At 41.0% G+C, this 23,767-nt stretch overlaps 1 protein-coding gene and 1 long non-coding RNA gene across 5 annotated transcripts in view; one reads left to right on the top strand and one right to left on the bottom strand.

Annotated features, from left to right (window-relative positions):
- Positions 1-2,226: 2,226 nt before the first annotated feature.
- Positions 2,227-16,158, bottom strand: YPEL5 (yippee like 5). Of its 3 annotated transcripts, none has more exons than XM_012475495.2 (3): positions 16,035-16,158; positions 5,638-5,802; positions 2,227-4,135 (listed from the first exon to the last, which is right to left on the bottom strand). In XM_012475495.2, exons 2-3 carry the CDS (start codon positions 5,776-5,778, stop codon positions 3,911-3,913), a joined length of 366 nt encoding a protein of 121 aa, XP_012330918.1. In that variant the 5' UTR covers positions 5,779-5,802; positions 16,035-16,158; the 3' UTR covers positions 2,227-3,910. The 3 variants fall into 3 exon arrangements, with proteins under 3 accessions (XP_012330918.1, XP_012330920.1, XP_012330919.1); XM_012475497.2 differs by lacking the exon at positions 16,035-16,158 and adding an exon at positions 14,997-15,021; XM_012475496.3 differs by lacking the exon at positions 16,035-16,158 and adding an exon at positions 13,477-13,797.
- Positions 16,159-20,235: 4,077 nt separating this feature from the next.
- Positions 20,236-23,767, top strand: part of LOC105733236 (uncharacterized) — an 89,233-nt gene continuing 85,701 nt past the window's right edge. For both annotated transcript variants that reach the window (XR_001111214.3, XR_010337987.1), the window contains exon 1: positions 20,236-20,358. This is a non-coding gene — a long non-coding RNA (uncharacterized LOC105733236). The remainder of the gene's footprint in view (positions 20,359-23,767) is intronic.

Below are 23,767 nucleotides of genomic sequence, written 5' to 3'. Positions count from 1 at the left end.
AGGCTAGTGTCTGAAGCTCAGCCTGAAACCTAGGCTTGGTGCAGCATCAAGGTTGGACCCAGCAGTCTTGTTTCATTTTAGCTATTATGATAATAACTATATAATACTTTGGTTATTACCAAGGTATTACATAGTTCACTTCTTTTCTTATTAGCTTGCATTTCCTTATGCATCCAGTGAACCACCTCTGCGAATTGGATCCATCTCTAAATTTCACTGGTAACTTTTAGTAACCGAGTGCAGCTGCAGCTCTATACCATGGGTGGCCATGTTCTGACCCATCACCCTTCTATTTTTCTTGTCCACCTTTCTGAGCCAGGGCCCTTCTAGCAAATCCCGCCTCTCTGACAGCAATTAGTAATCAACTTGACCTACAGCCCTTCTCCCCTCCCTAGAGGTGGCTCTGTGAGGCTGGAAGTACCAAACCTCTCTTCAAGCCTGTATCTTTCCAATGACCAGCTCTACCCTGGCTATCGGTCAATATTAGCATACAAAAAAGAACATACTTTGAACACTCCAAGGATTTTAGGGGTTGTATGCTAAAAAATGGGGAGGTGGACCAGATGACCAAATACACATTTCACAGTATCAAAGAGACATGTTACTTTTGGAGTTTGGCAAAAAATAAAAATAAAAAAACCTTTTTTTTTTTTTTTTGGCTCCACCTAAGACCCATTCAGTACAGGGGCAGGCAATGAGGACATAATCACGTGTTTAACAAGCCTCCCAGGTGGTCATGCTGCAGATGATTTTTAAAACCTAAATATGCAAAGTGATGTCCAGGATTACAACCCTTAACGATGCTTTGGAATGTGTATTTTATGCTTTACCACAGAAATTTCAATTTGAGAAGCCCAATATTTTAAAATAAAGAAGCCATACAATTAGAGTATCCACCCTAATTTCTATTTAGTTCTGCTTTCTTCCTATCAGTGCAACATGCTAGCCTAATAGGAGTCCTTCAGTTTAATCCTGCTTTATTCCTAATTCACACCTTCGCTAGATTAGAAGTAAATTTAATATGGCTCCTGGTGGGAAGCAGGTGTTAATCAGATCAACAATTAGTGGGTATCTGTTTAAACTGAGATATTTTTCTAACTGATGTTTAGAAATGAATCACCATAAACTTGCTTGAACATTTTACAACCGGTAGTTTCTTAATTCTGCCCCACCAAAAATTACCTGTTGATTGACTTAAGCCTGGGCTTAGGCCTAGACTCTGATTTAAACATCCCATATGACTTTATAAATATGTAAATTTATATACTTTAAATAGTATATAAACAGTACTGCTATTTTTCCCCTCTAATCCCAAAGTAACAACTCCTAACTATAACTTAAATTTTCACTTAATTACTAACATTATTTTTAACCAGAAATGTTCATTTGGGAGTCTCTAAATACAAGCACTTTAAAATCAAACCAACTTATGGTTACCATCACCTAAAACTAAGAGGAAGAATGTCCCTCTTCGGTCAAGGGGAAAAAAGCTTATAAATATGTATATTCCTTAGTAACCTACCTAGTAAATTCATCTCTACTTGGTTAACTCTCCCACCTCAAAGCAAAAATCATTCCTATTAATTAGTATTCCCATCTCAAAAGAACAATGTTTTTCTGTAAATAATCCAAAGTAGGCCTTCCAATATATATACATATTTTTTTTGCAAATTGAAGTTTTTATTAATTTTTTATTATACTTGAAGTTCTGGGGGACGTATGCAGATCTTGCAGGACTGTTACATAGATATACACAGGCCATGGTGGTTTGCTGCCTCCATCCTCCCTTCAACTACATTAGGTATTTCTCCTGATGTTATCCCTCCCCAACCTCCCCACCCCAGCTATCGCTCCCCTAGCCCCTCACCCCCCAACAGACCCCAGTGTGTGATGTTCCCTTCCCTGTGTCCATGTGTTCTCAAAAAGGCAGAGGAGTTTGTTGCTGGTACCTGCTGCTACCTGCTAGTCACCTAAAAGTTAACCTAGTAATATGATTTTTTTGTTTATATATACTAAGGTTAACAGTATCTAAGGCAAAACAATCTCAAATAATATTGGCAAAGTAAATGTCTTCATGCATGAATTAGGCAGTTAACCAAGTCAGAATGTCACTATCATTGCCAACTGAAGAAAGCTACAGCTACTCAAAGATACCACGTACTCAGATAAAAATTAAGATGATAACTACACAAGAACAGTGGAAAATAAGCAGCAGCACTGCACCAATGCAAGACAAAATATACTTTATTGTGACAGCAAATGCACATAGTGCTGTAGGTAAGGCATGCTACTAGGAATCTGCATATAATCAAAAGCCAGTATGGAAATGAATGGGAATGAATGTTGTTCTTAGATTGAGTCCATGGTGGAGAAGGGATAGAGTTTATGTTCACTTATTTCAAATGCAGTATCATACCTACTTAATCTGTTACCTATGCTTCTAACCAAGAGCCCAGTGGCAAATAAGAGGAACTTAACTGTACTCAGAAGTCATTTCCAATATCAACGACAGAAATATTTCACTAATTCAACTGAGGCAAATTTCCTTTCTAGACAAAGGATCTAGAAATTGAGCATGCAAAACATCCATTCATTCATTCACTCAAATAATTAACCAGTTTTACTGTCATTTAATTCCATCAGAAGCAAATACTAGAATATCTAGAAGTGGTTTGGATAAAGAAACATTTATATTTTAATATTTTGTATTGTCATAAATTTGGGGCTAAAATAACACCAAGTCAAATTTGATCCCTTTCCATTTGAGGGTACCAAGTACAGTTCTGATTTCAATAGCTGAACTTCTGAGGGTAGAGAGCTGAAAAAATGCTAACAAGAGATCTAGGCCTTTGATGGAAACTATTAGGCTCTACAGACTTGTCAAAAATCAATGCAAAACTGAGGGGAAAAGGCTGAAATGCTTTGTAAAGCAGTATTTTTAGATAAGTTGCTTCATTTCCCCCTTTTCTATAACAGATGCAGGTTAAATTTTTTTTGCATGAATGCACACTGACATTCTGTTCAACTGTTTCTAAATGCAATACTGAAGGTTTAAACAGTATGCTTTCATTTAAACAAAGAATATTATATGCATGGTCAATTTAGCTTAAGAGATGAAAAGAAACACTTTACTACCCTGAAAATTGCTTTTCAAATACTCTCCTCCTTTATAAGGTGTTTGTAAAAGCAACACAGGACCAAAAACATCCAACTATTACTTTATTTATATTACTATGCTTAAGTTACATGGAAAAAGACAACCCCGCAGTTCTGTCCCATCTCAGAAAAAGTTTCCAATCAACACCAATTATGTGGTGACAAATAACTAGGAATGGTGACATCTTTGGGTCAAGACTGACAAAGAAGAATGGGCTCTGGTGCTACAGTTCATCTCCAACAAGAATATGGCACACTGGCCAGCACAAGCCATGCTAACACTGAGCCTTTAGCGCTGGGCACAGATTCGGATCTTTTCTCTGAAGCTAGCAAATCAAGTGAAATATCTGGGTTTAAAAAAAAAAAAAGTTTAAAATGAAGCCCAAGTTTAAAAACCATACTCCTAACATTTTAATCCTTTCAAAATTTACATAAAACACACTTTTTCACTCTAACAGCCCAGATTTTTTTCCTTACAGAGCCCACCACATAGCTGCAGACAGATTCTGCCTCAAGATGTAAACATAGGGTAAAAAATTAACAGCATCTGCATAATATTCTGTCTACACACTGCTGTTGGATGGAAAATACAAAATTAAAAAAAAAAAGAAAGAAAGGTTCCATCTTAGATTCTCACAACCTCTTGTTCCGCAGTTCATGAATCCGACTCTGATGCTAAGGTGACAGTGTATGTAAGTAGATTTTTGTTTTCAGTGAAGGAGACCTGGGAAAAGATGGATTTATCTCTGTTTCTTCAAGAGTTATCAGATGGTACATGCTCCTCAAAGCCCTCACTCTCTCGAACTAGAGCACGTTCCAGGATCACGCGGCCTTCCTTATATCGCTGGCTGTCTTCAGTCGCAAATTCATAGATCCATCCCAGTTTGCTATTGCAGTTTTTGCAGCTTACATCTCGAACCATGTGGCGGCCAGTGAGCATGACCCGATCTTGAACTTCACTGTACTGCAGGTTAACTACCTAAGAAAGGATAAGCAAAAACACAATTGCAAAGGCATGTAAGTTATTTGCCAAGTGAGTACAAAATATGGTTAATGCAAAGCAACTTCAGAAAAGGAGAGAGAAGTTGTTACTTTAGTCAAACCTATAATACCCAACACTTATCTACAGAAGCTGCTGGGACAGGCAGACATCTGGAAATTGCACTACACTAGACATCTAACGTGATCATACATTACTGTACTAGCCTAAGTCACAGTATTTAAACAAACTAGTTACATTTCTGTGTTGAAGGTAAGAAAGAGTCCTGGAACTGGAGCCATAAAATGTTAGGTTTGGGTCCAATTATGTGCACCAACTATGGGGCACTAGGTAAAAGAACCTAGTGCACCATAGTTATTCTATAAAACAGTCTGTCAGTTTGTTTCTAATAAACAAACTGGGACAGATTAAGCTTACTACAGACCACACATTTGCAATGCATAGCTTTAAAGTGAGTTCAAAGACAATGGACATGAAGTGGGTCTGAGACAGTCTGTGAAGAATTTCCACTGATTCTGAATACCCAACAATCTTCTACACTTTCCTTTTCTGTAAAGGGCCAGATAGTACATATTTCTGGCTTTGAGGGCTATATGGTCTTTGTTGCAACTATTTAATTCTGGCACTGTAGCATGAAAGCAGCCATAGACAATACATAACGCACATGCATAGCTGTGTTCCATTACATTTACAAAAGCAGGCAGCTGTCCCGCTGCAGTGTGCCCTCCTAAACAAAGGTCAAAGAATATGCTCCATCGGTTCTCTGAGAAAAGCTGCTTTCTACCTGGAACAGAGAAGTGTCCACTGGGGAAGTTCATCTGATCTTCTAAGAACAGTACCCTAGACTAGCTATGTTCCTTAGCCTAAAATACTTGGAAGTTCAACTTTTCTATTATACACTAGATTCCAGGAAGCAGAATCACAGCATCCAATTTCAAGGCAAGCTAGAAATGAGAGAGAAAGGCAGACTGGGTACACACTTACAAATCAGAAAAACACTCTTCCAGTCAGCAAATGCATGTAATAAATCAAATCAAAATTGGAAGAATGATTGCTAAGCATGAATTAGAGCAAGAAAAGTTGGTTAGATGATCCTTATCCGCTGTCAAGTTATAATAGTTTAATGCCACTATCTCCCTATATTGATGAATCAGTGACATGTGGAGAAGGGAGGTAAGTATCTTGAACTCTTCCTTCTATAGTCTCTGCTGAAGTCACTACCAAATTCTTACACTGAACATTTCCTAAGGCAACAGAGACCACGCTTCTTATACTTCTTCAAACTTCCAAGGTTAAAAATCACATCCTAGTAACACGTTCCTAAGGTCTCATTCAAAGACAAGCTAGTGAGCAATCATTTCTGTAGATTTCAGCTCTCATTCTGACTCTTCCCAGTATCTCTAAGCTCTGAGGGGTATTCTGGTGTTGCTGTCAAATACAGCCAATGAGCCCACTTAGGAATTAAACTTTTTCTTACTAACCTTGTTAAAAAGAAATGCTCTGCCAGTGGCACCTGTGAAACGAGTGGAGATGAGTTCTGAGCGGTTGGTCAGGATCGTATCACAGTTTGCACAAGAAAACAGACGGGTACCACCGATATGATCAAGGAAAATTCTGCCCATTTTTATGGCTGAAGTTCTAAAAACCTAGGAACAAATAGAAAAGGAAAACAACTGCATTATAATACACATCAGTACCTACTTGGGAGTGTCATAGAGAACCATTTATATACATATTTATGTAATCTCTGCTTTGTGGTACTCGATATGTGAAATAGCTGATCCTGAACAAAAAGATCCAAAGTTCACACAATGAACAAATAAAGAGGCATACCTAAGCTAAGAAGATTCTAAAAGCAGTGAGCCAAGGAAGTAAACATATTAGCCAAGGCCAAAGAATGGTCTCTTATGGCTGGTGTGGAAAAAGAAAATGAAAAGTGGAATTTCAGAAAATGAATGATGTAATGTAAAGCACTGGTAGAGAGGAAGAAAAGGGTTTAGCATAAATGTTAAGTATACGTCCTGAGCATATATAATTTGAGAAAAGAACTGAAAGATTTTCATTGGGATAAGAGAAGGGGCAGTTACAAAATAAGAAGAGTAGTCTGGTTTGAAAACATGGGGTAAGTCTGTGGTCACCAGGTGCAGTTACACCTACACAGAGGTGATTACTAACTTTAAGTCAACGTCTAGGGAGCACTATTACTAGGTGCTTATTTCAAAATTGTCACAACAACTCTGTGAGGTTGTTACCACCACTTCATAGATCATCCAAGTCAAGTCTAAAAAGGTTATTAACTGGTCAAAGGTTACAAAGCTGTTAACTACAGAAAAGTACAGGATGCAATTCACCTAACTCAAAGTTCTTCCATGATCCTACACTGCCTCCAAGATGGTCCAGGCTGGCATAAGGCTAAAGCAATGACAACAGAATAAGGGAAAGAAAAGCCTTCCCATACATTAACTCGCTTATCTTTAAGAAATCTTACTGATTCAATAAATCACAGAATCGCTGAAACACTGAAAAGACATAAATTTGAAATGTGTCTGAAACTAGACTAACACTTTGGTATTTCAAGTTAGGGGACTTACTATATGCAACTTCTTAAATTCATTACAGCTAATTCTCCTAAACGGTATTTTTAAAGATCTAGATCTAGTCAAGAATACACCACAGTTTTCATTTAAAAAAAATTTATTCTTGGGTCTAGTTATCAGCTCCTGTGTTTTTAATATTTATTATACATCTTTCCAATGGCATGCAGAGCTAATATAACTGCCACTGTGGAAACAAAAACCTCCAGAATGCATGTTTGTAATGAGAATCTACTGCTGTCTTCTTAAGATCAGGGAAATTCCATTACAAATTTAGAAGGAAATTCCATTCCTTCTACATCTATGAACTTCCCCAGCCATTAGGCAGTCCTAATGTCATCACAAAAATCATTATGACTCCCCTTAAACATTATGAAAGTTTAATAGGGAATAAAAACCAAATGGTGAATATAATTACAATGTGCAGCTAGTAAAAGGAAAATCAGCACATCAACAAGAGTCACAATGATTAAAACTTGCACTAAAAAACAGATTTAAGGTATAATATTTAACTTTCTGATTATATTTCTATAAAATGACAACAAAAGGAAACACGTATTGCCTTATTTCAGTCTTTAAGATTACTGCATTATTTTTTTCCAGATGATTAAGAATACAACACTTGGCCAGGCACGGTGGCTCACGCCTGTAATCCCAGCACTCTGGGAGGCCAAAGTGGGCGGATCACCTGGGGTCAGGAGTTCAAGACCAGCCTGGCTAACATGGTGAAACCCCCTCTCAACAAAAAATGCAAAAATTAGCCAGGCATGGTGGCACATGCCTATAGTACCAGCTACTTGGGAGGCTGAAGCAGAATGGCTTGAACCAAGAGGCAGAGGTTGCAGTGAGCCAAGATCATGCCATTGCACTCTAGCCGGCGACAGAGCGAGACTGTCTCAAAAAAGAAAAGAGAATACAACATTTATTATTTATTTACATAAGACAGAAGTTGCAAATTCGAGGCCTACAGGCTGAATTCATTTGGTAGCCTAGGAATACAGCAGTGAACAGACACAAAAACCCTTCCTTAAAAAATGTATGTGGACATGTCTGTATTATTTGGGTCACACGGTTTTTAATCTTCATTTTAAAAAGTTGAGATGACATTTAAAATTTGGAAGATCTCATTAAAGAGCCCATAATGTGGATTTCTTTTTAACAATGGGGAGGACACATACTCTCCTATGGTAACAACAGATTACAACTGAGCTGCACCCCCTAACTCCCACCAGGCCATTTTATTTGCTCATTCTCTACTCTGTTTCACACAATTACTTCACCTGTTTGGTCCTTGTACCAATATTTGAATTTATAACTCCTGATATAAATAAAACATTCAACAAACCTGTGAGCAGTTAAGTTTGGTCATATTTCTGAATCTTGATCATTAACAGAAGGGAATTAATGGTAAGGTTTTGGAGTCTCAGCAGGTATAGGCCTCAGATTCTATATGTCTATGAAGCCTAGTATTTGTGCCCTCCAGCAGCTAGGGCCTTTGGGACTCATTATTTTAAAGCCAATTTCCCTTAAGACTTTTAAATACAATATTCATGTTGTAATTTATTCCAACCATAATGGAGAGTAACTAGCTGTTTCTACAATGACCACTGTGAAACCATACTGTTGTAGTAAATGCACTGGACTTGGAAATGAACTCTCCCTATACCTTATGCCTATATCATTTTAGCTTTGGCTAAAAACTACTGTGATCATTTCCTACTGAGGGTAAATAGAGTTAACATGCCTTCTTTTCCCTGATTCCATCTATTTTTTGTCTTTACCCAAGTATTTTTACTGGATTCAATATGATTCATTACCAAGACCAAAAATATCTGAGCAAAACCTTGTTACTCTATTCCTAGTTGTGGTTGCCATTTATAGAGAACTATATATATAGAACTGTAAAATGTAGTTTTCGTTTGCCAAGAAAGGTAAGTTAAAATGCCACAGAATCTAGCAGAAGCAAGCAAAACATCACTTGCTGTTAAAGGTCTTTAGCAAGTGGAAAAACCTCTGCATGGTCCTTAGGCTCCAGTAGATAGCCCTGGCCTTTGCAGGGTTAGAAACTCAACCTAAAGCTGACACTACTCAAACTCTCAAGAGGCTGATATCCATTAAAATGCCACTGCTATGGCTTCAATGTTTGTGTACCCCTCCCAATTCATGTGATATTACCAGGTGATTAGGTCATGAGCACAGAGTCCTCAAAAACAGAATTATTGTCCTTATAAAAGGGTCCCAGAGAGCTGCCTTGCTCCTTTCCATCATGTGAGGACAAAGCTAAAAGGTACCATCAACAGACACTGAATCTTATCTTGGACTTCTGGCCTCCAAAACTAGGAGAAATAAATTTGTTGTTCATAAGCCATCCAGTCTATAGTATCCTGTTAGAGCAGCCAGCATGAACTGACAGCCACTTTATTATTTAAGGAGGGCAGTCATTAAAAAGCTAAGACATAACACTTCAATCAGGCTTCTCTGGACCTGAATAACATATTGAACTCTGCCTTAGATCTAATTATTATTTAGTGTCTATGCTGTATGGGACACTGTACTTGGTACTTACATACCACATTTAATTTTGACCATTTTTAAAGTAGGTATTTATCACCCCACTTTTATAGATGAATGAAAGAGACTGTGACTTTCCAGAAGTGGCCAAGCCATTGCATTCTATTCTCTCTCTAGTTATTAGAGGGCTGTCAGATTTACTCTCTTCCTCAGGGTTTACTATCAGCCTCTCCTGCCTCCATGCTGTTCCTCCTGTATTCCCTGTCTTGGTTGGTGCCAACTGTAATGACAAACTCTCCTAAACTAGAAACCCTGGTAATTCATTTTAAAAACTGCAAAATTAGCAGAACTTCCAAAATCACTTTTGGAAGTCTTTCTCCCTCCCTCTCATCTTACAATCCATCTCTCCTCACATCTGGATAAAACTTTCAGGGTCAAGGAGTGTATACTGTTAAACCCAACCTACATTCATACCTGCCACTTCATTTCTGCTACATAGAGCTACAAAAATATGGTCAAAGGCATGTGCCACCCATTTCTAAAAGCTCCGAGACTGCTCTTTTATAAACTTTGTAACTTTTCTGACAGAAAATTGCTGATTATTTTAAAAACAGGAAAAAAACAGCTTTATTAAGGAATACTCTACATGACAAAGTTTACTCATTGTAAGTATACAATTCAATGATTTCTAGTAAATTTATAAAATTGTGCCACCATCAACACCAACTGGCTTTAGAATGCTTCCATCAGCCCCTCAAAAATTCCCACACACCAGCCTGCAACCAGTATCTTCTCCAACTCCCAGCCCCTGGCAACCACTGATCGGCTTTCTATGATTGCTTTTATATTCAAAATATTTCCTAGGTATGCTAATCACCTTGCTTGGACTTAGAGTAAACCCAGATCTCTTCAGTCACATATTTCTAAAACATCTTAAGAGTGAGCTGCTTTCACAGACAGCTAGTGTTCGGTGTTGATTCTGGGGGCACCTTACTGTGTCCTTTAGTAGTAACACGCATGCTTTGGTATCTGTCAGTGCTGAAGTTCAAGTTTATAGCTGAAACCAGAGCTACACTCATCATTAAGTTTTATTTAAGATGTTTCCTACCGCATAATGTTATAAATAAGGCCTCTTTGGTACTATCTTTTTGTTAGTTCCAGGTTATAAAAATCCTAAAAAGGTTGAATAAGAAAAGTCGCAAGCTTGATTGTTCACCTGAAAGCCTATTCTTAGTTTATTTGAAATTACCTGAAACAGTGAGAGGCTGGGATAAAAATATAAGTGAAATTTATAAATGATTTCATTGATCATATTTCAGTATTATTTTCAACTTCCTCTCTCTCTCAAATAGCACATTTAGTTACCCAGAACTTCCAATTTTTATTTTGTCAGGAGACTCTGGTGAAATATTAACATTTTAGGACGTCTGCTGTGTTACAGAATTTTTAATTACAGAATCTAAGAGGGGAAAAAAAGATAATTCTTTTCAGAAATCTGTCAGAATCTCCAGGAATGCATTATTTTAAAATGCAATGGATATGATGGACTATATAATTTCCTAGTTTGCTTCCACATCAATAAAACAATTTTCTAGAAAGACTATTGGTTTATTTTACACATACACTAACAAACGAGAAACATGGTTATCTGTTCACTTGTCTGGCTCATTGCTAATTGTTTTCCTTAAAAGTAGGGGTCAGCAAATTAAGGCTGTGAGTCATTTCAGCTCTCCACCTGTTTTTGTACTGCCTACAAGCTGAGAATGAATTTTGTACTTTTAAATGGTTGGGGGTGGTGGTCGGGGGGCGGGTAATATTTTCTGACATGATTATATAACATTCACACTTCAGAGTGAAAGTTTTTAGGAACACAGCCACACCCATTTGTTTACACTTAACTCCTTCCACATTACAATGGAGAGGTATGAGGAGTTGCTACAGAAACCTTCTGGCTTGCAAAGTTTAAAGTATTTCTTACCTGGCTCTTTACCAAAAAAATGTTTTCCCTACTGAAAGACACATTCTGATAGGGAAAGAGCTTTGCATTTAGAAAGCAGTCTTTCTCAGAAAAAAATGGAAACTTGCTGGCATTTGGGTTTAAGGCTCAACAGGAATATTTGAAAAGATCAGTTTAATCCCATTCCCCTTTTCTTTACAGATTTTCTACCTAAAATCCTTAACTTTCTCTAACTAGTTCAGCATGTTGAAGATCAACTCTAATAAAGATTATAAAAATAGGTAACAACTACCAGCTGCTGTCTCCTCTCTCCACCCCCAGGACTTAAAATTGTGGAGCTGAGATACTTGAACTCTGGAGACTCCTGGGTTCAAATCTCAGCTTCCCCTTTAATAGCTTTGGAAACACTGGGTGAGTTGTCCTCTCCCGTTTCATCTGTAAAATGGAGAGAGCAGCAGCCATTTCTGAGTTATGAGAAATTAACTGGAGAAACTATCTTCTGAGAACAGTGCATAGCACACAGTGAATGCTCAATAAAGGTCAGTAAAATTAGATTACCTTTTTCAACATTCCCCATCCCAATTTGCCACAGGTAAGAAAAGCATGGTTCAGAAAGGGTACGAAACAGTAGCAATTAACTGGCTTTACTTTGTTAATTATGCTAAAGCTAAGCAACCAGATGATAGAAATTGGAAGCTGGAGGAAAGTTAGAAACCTTCTGAAGCATGTCATGGTTCTAGGTCTTAAAATAGTTATTGCCATCCCTATAATTAATAATCCAGTTTATTGGCTGGGCGCGGTGGCTCACACCTATAATCCCAGCACTTTGGGAGGCCGAGGCGGGCGGATCACGAGGTCAAGAGATTGAGACCATCCTGGTCAACATGGTGAAACCCCGTCTCTACAAAAAATACAAAAATTAGCTGGGCGTGGTGGCACAGCCTGTAGTCCCAGCTACTCGGGAGGCTGAGGTAGGAGAATTGCTTGAACCCAGGAGGCAGAGGTTGCGGTGAGCCGAGATCATGCCATTGCACTCCAGCCTGGGTAACAAGAGCGAAACTCTATCTCAAAAAAAAAAAAAAATCCAGTTTGTTTTAAACTCTGGCAAGTGGAATTAGCCAAGGGAGGTACCACTTCCCAGCCTTTAAAATACCAGGGAGGGTAGGTATCTATTTGCATCTCATAGGACCTTCTGATGGAAAAACACCTAGTTCACAGATACACTTTTCCTTAGAAATGGAAACCATCCCCTCAGGGCATTCCCATAGACTACACACTCCACCAGATCCTCAGTGTTGGGACAGACCAGAGTGGGTTTTCCATTGCACCAGAAGATACGACAAAGACAAGGTAAAAAGACTCTGCTGCAGGGAACAGAGTATGTTGGCATCTAGGGCAGAAAGGGTTAAAGGAACCTGCCCCTAGCAGAGGTGGTTTTGTTTTGCAATGATTCTGCTAAAATGGAATCCGGTGGAAGCAAGCTTTCATATCTCATTTTTAATCTCCTCCCTCAACAAAACAAAGGATAAAAACCCAAATAACTTTTAAGAGTGCTGGGTTGATTACTATAATAAACACTTACTGCTAATGTAATTTCATCCAGATTTTTATACTGAGTTGTGACTAAATGCTATTAAAAAATCTACATGGGAAAACAGTTTGATCCATACAACCAACTTTCCAATTTTTGTGCAAAATATGTAACAAGCCTAGTTTTCAGTGACACAAGTAATCTCTGCTATCTTCTTGTATTACCTGACCAATTTACTTGGCTGTGTCAAATGATGTCCTGGTTGTGGAATCAGGTCTTCATTTGCAGTAAGTTTTAAGGATATGTTTTTGTTTTACCCCCTCAATAATGCCTTATTTTTTCTTGTTTTTTTAGGTGACTTCCAAGTTCACTATATTTCAATAATACTTGTATTTGTTTAATTATTAGAAAATAGACTAGTCATTTAACTCAGGAAGCCAGTGTGTTAGTGCATAATGAGTTGGTCATTTCCCCAAAACCCTGGCAAGAGAATTTCATGATCCCTTGTTTGTTGGATGCAATGCCAAAAGCCTCTAACTAGATAGACTGAAATGTAAGTTAACTGCCTGGCTCCCTGACTCAAGTGTCAAGTAGCAAGTTCATGTCTAGCTAAGGTTCAGTTCCTGCATTACACTGACATTACTACACAGGATTACCTTAAAACCGATATTAATCTAGATAGGCGATCACGATTAAACCTCAAATGATATTTTGGGCACCAACATACCTAGGACTATCTTCATGTCTCATGGACTGTTTTTTGGAGGGCAGTAGCTGGTTTAATTTCTTCTTTTCATAATTTTTGGCCTTATTTCCTTTCACTTTCATTGTTTCTAAACCTGTTTATTTTTCCCACTACTTAAATAGAGAACAGAAAAGGGAAATTAGTCTAGAGAAAAGTTTGCAATGATCCAACCAGGTAACATTATTTTCCAAGCCACATATATTTTACTAACCTTGTTTAGAAAAATGACTGTTAAAATTCAATTTTCTTAGTTTTCTGGTTTAGAGTTAAATAACTTGAGCACATTTCATCATGCCCCTTTCCTAGAAGACGGTTGCTAGAGATAAAACGTAAAAAAGGTCTGTACAGGACACTGGGCGGGGTGAGGGTGTAGTAAAATAAACAGTTGGCTGGGCACATTGGCTCATGCCTGTAATCCCAGCACTCTGGGAGACTGAGGCGGGCGGATCACGAGGTCAAGAGATCCAGACCATCCTGGCCAACATGGTGAAACCCCCCGTCTCTACTTAAAAAAAAAAAAATTAGCTGGGGGTGTTGGCGCACGCCTGTAGTCCCAGCTACTCGGGAGGCTGAGGTAGGAGAATCGCTTGAACCCGGGAGACAGAGGTTGCAGTGAGCCGAGATTTTGCCACTGCATTCCAGCCTGGTGACAGAGCAAGACTCTGTCTCAAAAAAAAAAAAAAAAAAGAAACAGTTCCTTTCAATGAGCCTACATTCTACCTGGTGCTCCAATACATACCCAGAGATAAGGGGAATATGTGGGAAATATTTTGTGCGCCAAATTCCTCTAGGCCTGCTTTTTCTTCTAGGCCCCCATCTGCCCAATAGCAACCCAATGCCTCTTCTTCATTTGCTAGGTCGAATCAACACCAATCCATTTCAGAATGCTTTCTACTTCTACTGATTTCTCACTTGAATTCTTACTAAATTCTTCACAACTTACTAAATACTTAACTTTGTATTGTTGCTCGATTGCATTTGTCCATAACTTCTGATTAAACTGTAAGCTTCTAGAGAAACTATTCTAATTTCTTTGTAATTTACTTCTTACCTAACCCAGTACAAAAGTATGCGATAAACTTTCAGGAAACGAATCCACCAAGGCACTTCACAGCTGGCACGAATATGTACCCTGGAAACACTACATGCCTTTTAGTTCCTCTTTGGTAGAATGCAGCTGCACGCTGTATATGTGGCTATGCAAAGTTAGCTAATATCCTACTACTCCCAGTTTCTTCACCACCAAGTCTACTAATTTTCCAAAAACACAAGGTTAGCCCGAGGTTACTTCAGGGTTTCCATCTGTCAAGAAGTCGTGGAATAAAAATCCTCAGATTACCAACAGATCTCTGTCAACAGAAAAAGTTTAAAAATAAATGAGCTGCACAGTGTCCCAGACTCTCCCTTAAAAGGGAGGTTAGTTGGTGTCAGGATTAAACAGATCTTTGTAGTATTTCAGTTTCCCACTCCCGCTGATCCTGACACTCATTTGTCCCACCTACCTGCAGAGGAGGGTACAGGAAAGGGGTTGCAAGAGCACGCCCACCCTCCCAACAGCGAGCAGGGGGACAGGCCGCGGCCCGAAGCCGGCAAAGCTGGGTCGGCCCGGGCGACCCCCGAGTGGGCTAGGCCGGCAGCCGCTGTTGTACCCGCGAGCGCCCCCGCTGGCCCAGCTGATGGCGGCCACGTGACGCCCGCCGGCCAATCGGGAGGGCCCGGGGCGGCGGAGCGCGGTGGTGGCGGCGGGGCCTCCCCCAGCACAACAAACACCGGCAGGAAACAGCTGAGCCGGTGGCCAGCGGGCTCCCATGTTCCGACACCGGCGGGCTGCCCAACTGTCACCCCGCGCCATCAGCCTCGGGTCCTCCGGGCAGGAGGGCGGGGCAGGCGGACATTCATACTATGGGGCCAAAAGGGAGACGCCGCCCCCGCCCGGGGGGCTGGGCCGCTGGGGCCAGGCGTGGGCCCTGCTCAGGATAGCTCTCACCGTGTGGTCATCGCGGCCCAAACAACTCGGTCAAGTTCCGACTTGGGTTCGGGGCGGGGCCCGGGCGACCCTGCGGGCGGAGACCGGGCGCGCCCCCGACGCTGCGGCGGGTGGGGGCAGGGCGGCCGCGGCGCTGAGGGTTGGGGGTCGCGGCCAAACCGTCCGCCCAGGGGGCGCAGTGGGCCTCGGCGGCGGGCCTCGGAGGGCGCGGCGGGGAAGCGGGGCGGGGACGCTGGCGCCGCGCGGAGGGGTCGCGGCTGTTGTCGCGGCGGTTGCCCTGCTGCGGGGCGGGGGCGGGCCGACGGCGGCCGCCGCGCCAGGCCTCACAAAGAGCAGACAGCCCCGCGAATCCGCCTGCGGTCCCGGGACCGGGGCCCACCCTGAGGGGTCGGAGGCGGCCGCGCCGGGACCCCGGGAGAAGCGCGGCGAGGAAGAGGCACTTCCTGCCTGGGCCCCCAGCCCTGGGCAAATCCCGAGTGCCTCGAAGCCGCCCAACCTGGACGGGCTCCTCAGCGCCGCCAGCCCCGAGCCCAGCCCCTCTCGCGGGACTCACCCTGAGCGGCGGCGAGATCCGCGGCTGCCAGCGGCTCCTCGCTCCTCAGCTGGTTTGAAGCCCCTCGGCCACCAGAGTCTCCAGGTTTAGTCAGGCCCCGGCCTTGGCCCCGCCTCTCCCTGGTTGGATCTAAACGTCAGTCACCCGGGTTGGCTCCGCCCCTCCTGCAATTGGCTCTCCCGGTTGGCCCGGAACACACTTCATTTCTAGGCCCCGCCCCTCGCCTCGGCTCCCGGCCTTTTCCGCGGGACCCCGCCCCTTCTCTGGCTCCCCCTCCCCCACTCCCTCACCCCTCCGCTTTGCGGCCCACCCCTCCCAGAAGCCGCAGACCCAGGGCAGGCTTGCGACAGCTCGCCCCGCCCCTGACCCTCCGCACCTCGGATTCGTACAGCCAATCAAAGAGGCTAACTCTGCCCCCTCTCCCGAGGCGGCCAATGCGGTGAGACTGAGGACCCACCTCCCCCTTTCAGCTGAGAGCACACAACACAGCATCCACGTGAGTCAGCTTCTTAAAGGAGACGGCTCAGCCTTTCTAATTGCGGCAGCTGCGAATCATTAGCGTCACCAGGTGGTGACTGGGGCCGAGCTTCCTGATAACCTAGTGAGGCCTAGTGATGACAAATGAAAACAAGTTTCCTAGACAAACAGCAACCTAGGTAACTAAAGTGCACCGCGTAATTTGTTTCTTTGAGGCCGTTTCCCCTGACCACCCCTGGTAGAGGGCTGCCTTTTGCTTTCAAACCCCTAGCCCTTCGAGTCTGAGCACATAGGCAAGCCTAAAAAAAAATTCTGTGGATAAAGGATTTTTCAACTGTGCCTGACTGTATTTACAATTCATTGAGTTTTTTTTTCTGGGTAGTGGAAATGATTCTCAAAAAGATGAAAAAATCAGTCTTCTATATGACGAATTTCTGCCTCAGAGAGTGAGATTTGTTTCTTGGAAAGGGCAGCTGTTCCCTTAATCCTTATCAACGCTTAAGATGGAAAGTTTTGCTTCTCATTCCATTAGAGTTGCCCAGGTAATTACATCTCAGTTGGCTGACTTAGGATAAAGCAAAAATATTTGATGACGCATACCTCTCACATATAAAATGTAGGTTAACATTTGGGGCTAGTTTGCAAGATATTTAAAGTCATTCTTGGTGGAAGAGAAGTTCCGAAGCAAATTCTAGCGCTTGACTCCCGCTTACCCCCAAATCCATAAGTATTTTCATTCAGTTCGTGTAAAGTTAACCTGAGCACCAAAGGCAAAAGGACTGGTTATCTTTTGATAAGTGAGTTTTCCAGGAGATAAGGACATTTTAGACAGTATTTTAGTTTCTTTTCCTTTCTATTTTCAATTAACATTAATTAATATAAAAGTTATACATTTATTGTAGGAAAGTCGTACTTCCTCATTTGATAAGAGACTTCTGTCTTCTGTTAACAGCTTCATGTGTATCTTCTATTCTTCCCAAACTGAATGTATTTTACATAGGAGAATATTTTACTTCTTGTTATTCAACCTGCTTTTTTTTTTACTCAACAGTGTGCTATAGCCATCTTTTCATGTCTGATGTATATTTTATCTACAAATTTACTTTTGTTTCCATAGTTTTCCATGGTAGGCATTCACCATCTTTTTTTTTTTTTTTTTTTTTTTTTTCCGAGAAGGAGTCTTGCTCTGTCGCCCAGGCTAGAGTGCAGTGGTGCGATCTCCGCTTGCTGCAGCCTTTGCCTCCCAGGTTCAAGCAATTCTCCTGCCTCAGCCTCCCAAGTAGTTGGGGCTACAGGCGCCCACCACCATGCCCGGTTAATTTTTTGTATTTTTAGTAGAAACAGGGTTTCACCGTGTTGCCCAGGCTGGTCACAAACTCCTGGCCTCAGGTGATCTGCCCTTCCTGGCCTCCCAAACTGCTGGGATTACAGGTGTGAGCCACTGCACCTGGCTTTCACCATCTTTTACTAAACATTTTTCTACTGTTTCACTAAACATTTTTTCATATGCAGCTTGCCTTCAGTCTTTGGAATTAAAAATACTGTTGTAATCGACACCTATGTACATGGATAAAACATTCAAGTATTTCTGAATATAATCATTTGAAAAGAGAGTACAGTAAATACTTTACATGTATTGTTAAATAAATATTGTCCCCACTGTTTTACCTGGTACTTAAAGTGTTCATTTCTATCAGACAAATTCATAAAAGTTATTACTAGTTTGTAATGCTTCTTTTTCTAAAGAATGGGCATGCAATTTTATTAAATATCTTTTAATGTCCATTGAAATGACCATGGTTTTTCCCCTTATTCTATTTTTATATGTATTACAGTAGCCCGTCTCCACCATTAAACTAGCTTTGTGTTTCTGGGATAAAAACTCCTTTGTCATTTGACATATGCTAACACCGACATTCTTTGAGTAAATAAAATCAAAAACAGGAGTATACCAATATCCACCAACATACCCTGCTGCTTTATTCTGGTTACTGACTATACTTTCTGTCTGAAATCGTCTGCTGCGTCCCCAACAGATGACTCTATTTAGTAACTACAGACTCTGAGTCAGGCTTTCAGAATACCCTTCTTTTTATTTATTTAGTAGAGATGAGATCTTGCTATGTTGCTGGCGTTGGTCTCGAAATCCTGGGCTCAAGTACTCCTCTCTCCTCTGCCTCCCAAGGTTCTGGGATTACAGGCATAAGCCACTGTGCCTGGCCAGAATGCCCTTCTAATGATGCTTCCACGGACTTGTCATTTACTCTGATTTTCTTTCTCTTGTTTTTGGAGCTGTTCCTTTAGAGGTGAGACCACCTTTCAAGTGGGTGAAATCAGCTGTGAATCTCCCATTGCCTCTGTGTACTTCCCACAGCCTAGTAAATCTTCTCCTTGCTCCTCAAGCCCTGAAACATTTGGGCCTCCACTCACCTGTCTTACTCTCTCTGGGGAGTCTTGCCTCATAATTTAGAGTCAGATGAAGACTGGTGGAAATGAACTGCCTCACATTTTCTCTGTCTCAGCATATCTTCCTGTGTCACCTATTTTCTGCAGGTTTGGATAAAAGATAGTCTCTCCTGATAATCCTCAAAGCCTGATGGACACCTATTCCTGGAGAACACTCTGCATTCTGAAACTCATTCTGCCCTAAATGGATCCCGTATCTCCTCTCAACAGCAGAGAAAAACAACAAACATTCCTGTAGGCCTAGGACTGTCACTTCCCTTGTATCTGTTCGTGGACCACAATACCTTGCCAGCTTCAGTGGCCACAAGTGTTTATCATCTCTCTCTTGTCTGTGCCCTGCATAGAAGTGATCTGCCCTCATATCCAACACTCCAGTTTAGACCCCAGTAACCTCTTACTGGTCGGTTTGAATAGCCTTTTAATAACTTCCCTCTATCTTTCCACTTGCTTTATATTGACATCATATTCATTGTTTCCCCTGCATCTTGCTGCCTGTATCATGGATGATGTCTGCATCACAAGGACCAGGATGCCATCTAGGGACAATAGAACAATGATCTGGGAGGAACCCGGGTCCCAAACATTGTGTGGAGTACAGCTGTCCTAAGCCTGGGGCTGCATTGTGTGTGTGTTTAACCTGAGCTTATGAGAGCTCTGGGTAATGTAAATAGAATAGCTCCTTTAGCAAGTGTCTTAGTCAGTTTGGGCTGCTATAACAAAAACGCCATATGCTAGTGGCTTAAATAACAACTTATTTCTCATAATTTTGGAGGCTAGGAAGTCCAAGATCCAGGCACTGGTAGATCTGGCATCAGGTGGGGGCCTGCTTCCTGGCTTGTAGAAACAGAAAGTAAAATGGTATTTGCCAGGGGCTGGGTGAAATGAGTTATTGTTTAATGGGTATAGTTTCCATTTTGTAAGATTTAAGTTAAAAGAAAAACTGTAGCCAAATTAAATTTAAAGGAGTTTAATTGAGCAGCGAATGATTCGCTCCCAGAATCATAGCAGATTCAAAGAGACTTCAGTGCAGCCACATGGTACAAGAAGATTTATAGACTAAAAAAGGGAAACGATGTACAGAAATCGAAAGTGAGGTACAGTACAGCTGGATTGGTTATGGGTTGGTGTTTGCCTTATTTGAGCACAGTTTCAACACAACAGTGTATTCATGGTTGAAGTATGGCCTCTGGGATTGGCCAAGACTCAGCTATTGTTACAGGCGCATACTCCCAAGTTACGTTTTCAGTCTCATCTACGTTTTTAAAACCTAGGTGGCAGTTCATCCACAGAGACTCAACTACATAAGTACAGAGTCCTTCTCAGGCTGTATTAGTTCACTTTAACAAAGATGAAAAGTTCTGGAGATCTTTTGCATCACAATGTGAGTACTTAATGCGACTGAACTGTACACCTAGAAATGATTGAAATGGTACTGTTTTTTAGATATGGGGTCTTGCTCTGTTGCCAAGGCTGGAGTACAGTGGCATGATCAAGCTTGCTGAATGTAACCTTGGACTCCTTGGTTCAAGTGATCCTCTTCCTTCAGCCTTTCAAGTAGCTGAAACCACAGGCATGTACCACTATGCCTGGCTAATTTTCATTTTTATTTTTTGTAAAGTAATAAAACAGTGAGACAGGTCTCACTAGGGTGCCCAGGCTGGTCTTGAATTCCTGGCCTTAAATGATTCTCCCACGTTGGGTTCCCAAAGTGCTGAGATTACCGGAAGGAGCCACCATGCTGGAGATGATACATTCAATGTGTATCTTATCACACTTTAAAAAGCTAGGTTTTCTAATGAAAAGGAAGGTAGGAGAGTCAGAGAAGATGTGACCATGGAAGCAGAGATTACAGATGTAGGGCCAAGGGCTAAGGAATGGAGGCAGTCCCTAGAAGCTAAAATAGGCAAGGAACTAGTCTCTCCTAGAGCTTCCAGCAGGAACACAGCTCTGCCAGTTTAGCCTCTATTTTAATTTAGTAAGGTCCATTTTAGACTTTTGACTTCCAGAACTATAAGATTATAAATGGGTGTTGTTTTAAGCCACTACGTTTGTGGTAATTTGTTATGGTGGTGATAAGAAACTAATATATTACCTATTTTCCTAAAGTCATATTTTATATTTTATTAATTACTTGGTGCTGCATATAATTTATTTTAATTTTGTAATACACATAACTGTATTCTTTCTAATGTACCTTATTTCCAGAAACCTGACTCGAGCTAACGTTCAAGTGGTCAGGGAAGAGAGCCTTAGTTCACCACCCTGTAACTCTTACCTGCATCTGGTCGAACTACCAAGAGGATAATCTAATATTTCCCCTAAATTATGTTAAAAACAAAAACTATAGTAAAATATTGACAAACTTTTCCAACAATAAACACCTGACATTTCAAAATCTGAGTCTTGGGATAAGGAGTGATAAATGTCGCAAGTTAGGTGGGACCACTTAGCAGAATAAAATGGTGGTGAGAAAGTCAAGCTTTAGAATTAGTTTGCCTGAGGTCAGACCTCAGCACTGACAGACACACTGTCTGGCCATGGGCAAGAGCATCACATAATTACTAAAAGTAGTCCTAACTTAGGCAATTGTGAGCATTAAATAATGCAGTTGACTTAAGTGTTTAGGTAACATCCCTGGCACCTATTATGTGCTCAATAAAAGCTGCTGCTGTGTTGGTTCTTATTGTTATTTCTGTGATTCTTGATTATGAAGCTGAGTGCAAGGTGAGCAGCTTTTGCTGTTTTCTGTATACCATCTACATTACAGAGTGTTAAGGTCACCTCACAGACTGCCAGCCAATGCGTGATAGCTCTCTTTTGTGGTTCAACCCTGAATGGAGAGAATACTTGAAATATTGCCAAAAGTCTGACCTGATTTATGTCATGGAAATGAAAAACTAGTCATTTGACTTCTTTCCACACCTATCTGCACACAAAAGGTCAATAGAAAGGTCTCTGGGCTCTAAACGAGAATCCTGTCAATGAGATTACAGTAGTTCACCCTGACCTTCAGTATTATGTTCCAAGAATATTAAATGGAAAATTCCAGAAATAAACCATTTATAAGGTTCCCCCCCACCACATAACATGGATGTACAATTTGTAAATTTTAAACTGCATGCTGTTCTGAATATTGTGATGAAATCTGGCTCTGTCCTGCCCTGTCCTGCATGGGACATGAATTATCTCTTTGTCCAAGCTGTACACACTACCTGTCCATTACCGTACAGGAAAACACCATGGTGAATATAGGGTTCAGCACTATCCATGGTTTCAGGCATCCACCGGGGGTCTTGTATCTCCCATGAATGAGGGGGAGGATTACTGTGCACACACTCCTAGTGACCACCATTACCAACGATAGTCATTTAGGAGGACACACTTTAAACATAAACATTTAAGACACAAGAAAGTTATTGGAAGAGAAGAACACAAAACGTGTTTTAATGCCCCCAAACAAAAAACCACCAAGCAGATTATATGAACTGATATATTATGATGTCCAAAAGATGTTATTAATTGGGAAATGCAAGCTATATAGAATTATATATAAGGTGTGATTCAATTTTTGTGAAATAAGATCATATATATTTACATATGTACAGACATCTGAAATACTCACTTTCTACACTGTCCTGGTTTTCATAAACATATTTTACAGTGCATATGTTTAACATTAGCAATTAGAAAAGCAGTTAAGATAAATGTTATTGCCACAAGCATTTTTAATTTCAGTTTGTCCTTGGCTGTTACAGAGAATTGATACAAAAAATGATCATGTGAAGAATTTGCATCTTCTGCAAAACTGCCAGTATCAGTCAGCACTGGTAGGTTGTAAGCAGCAGAAATCCAGCTTGAAGGAGCTGAAACATAAGAAGGAAATTTATTGGCCCTTATCACTGAAGAACAGGAAGGGTGGTTGGATCTGGCCTTAGGAAACTTATAAGCAGCCAAGATTGGCTGGCTCTGTCTCTACTTCTCTTTCTCTTTGTAGGTTGACCCATCGTGCTCCATGTTTACATCCTTGTGGCTTCCTGACTGGAAAGTCTTATCCCTGTAAGCTCAAGTCGAGAGAGTCCCAGAGAAGGATTCTGTTTGGTTTGGCTGGATCCGGGACTAATTGCCAAGGTTAGGTGTGTGGGATCTTCTCATTGGCAGCCTCCATACCTCCCTAGTACCATAAGGCTAGAGTTGGGGAAATGGCATTTCCCAAAAGACGCGTGGCTTGACTCTGGGCAGATAGAGCATTATTATTATGTAACTTGCAGGGATACCTTGCAGCATCTGTTATAAAAGTTCTTTGGCAATTAACTTGCCCTTGAGCAAAGGCTCTGAGACAGGACAGGTCAGTGTGCATGGGAAAGATAAGAAGACTGAGGACCTCTGTTTAACAGAATAATATCTGTATAAGAAAGTAGCCACAGACAACATTGAAAGCTTCTCAGGCTGAGAACAGATAGTAGACAGGCCATGAGTTCCAGTTGAAGAAGTTTAGCTAGACTAATTCATTTCTTTTAAAGTTTAATTACAAGTAATTTTATTTTTTAACCCAAAGACTTTAAAGTCTTGAGAGCCTCAATTTCAAGTTTTACAGAACCTGGGTTTTCAGGATCAGAAGCCTCACTATTGGAAAATGAATACTGTATGTAAATCTTTATTGAATGTCAATTAAATGATTCTGCTAAACATATATTGGTGACAAGACTGAGTGACTTAGGAGTTCTATCAAGATACCTTTACATCCTTACTGTAATTCTGAATTTTAACTGGTACCATCTAAATAAGTTTTG

This window comes from Aotus nancymaae, unplaced genomic scaffold (assembly GCF_030222135.1).
Source record: "Aotus nancymaae isolate 86718 unplaced genomic scaffold, 86718_ANA_hifiasm-v0.15.2.pri h1tg000057l, whole genome shotgun sequence".
Lineage (NCBI taxonomy): Eukaryota > Metazoa > Chordata > Mammalia > Primates > Aotidae > Aotus > Aotus nancymaae.
The sequence above is the reverse complement of the archived record's forward strand: the minus strand, read 5'-3'. Positions and strand labels throughout refer to the sequence as shown.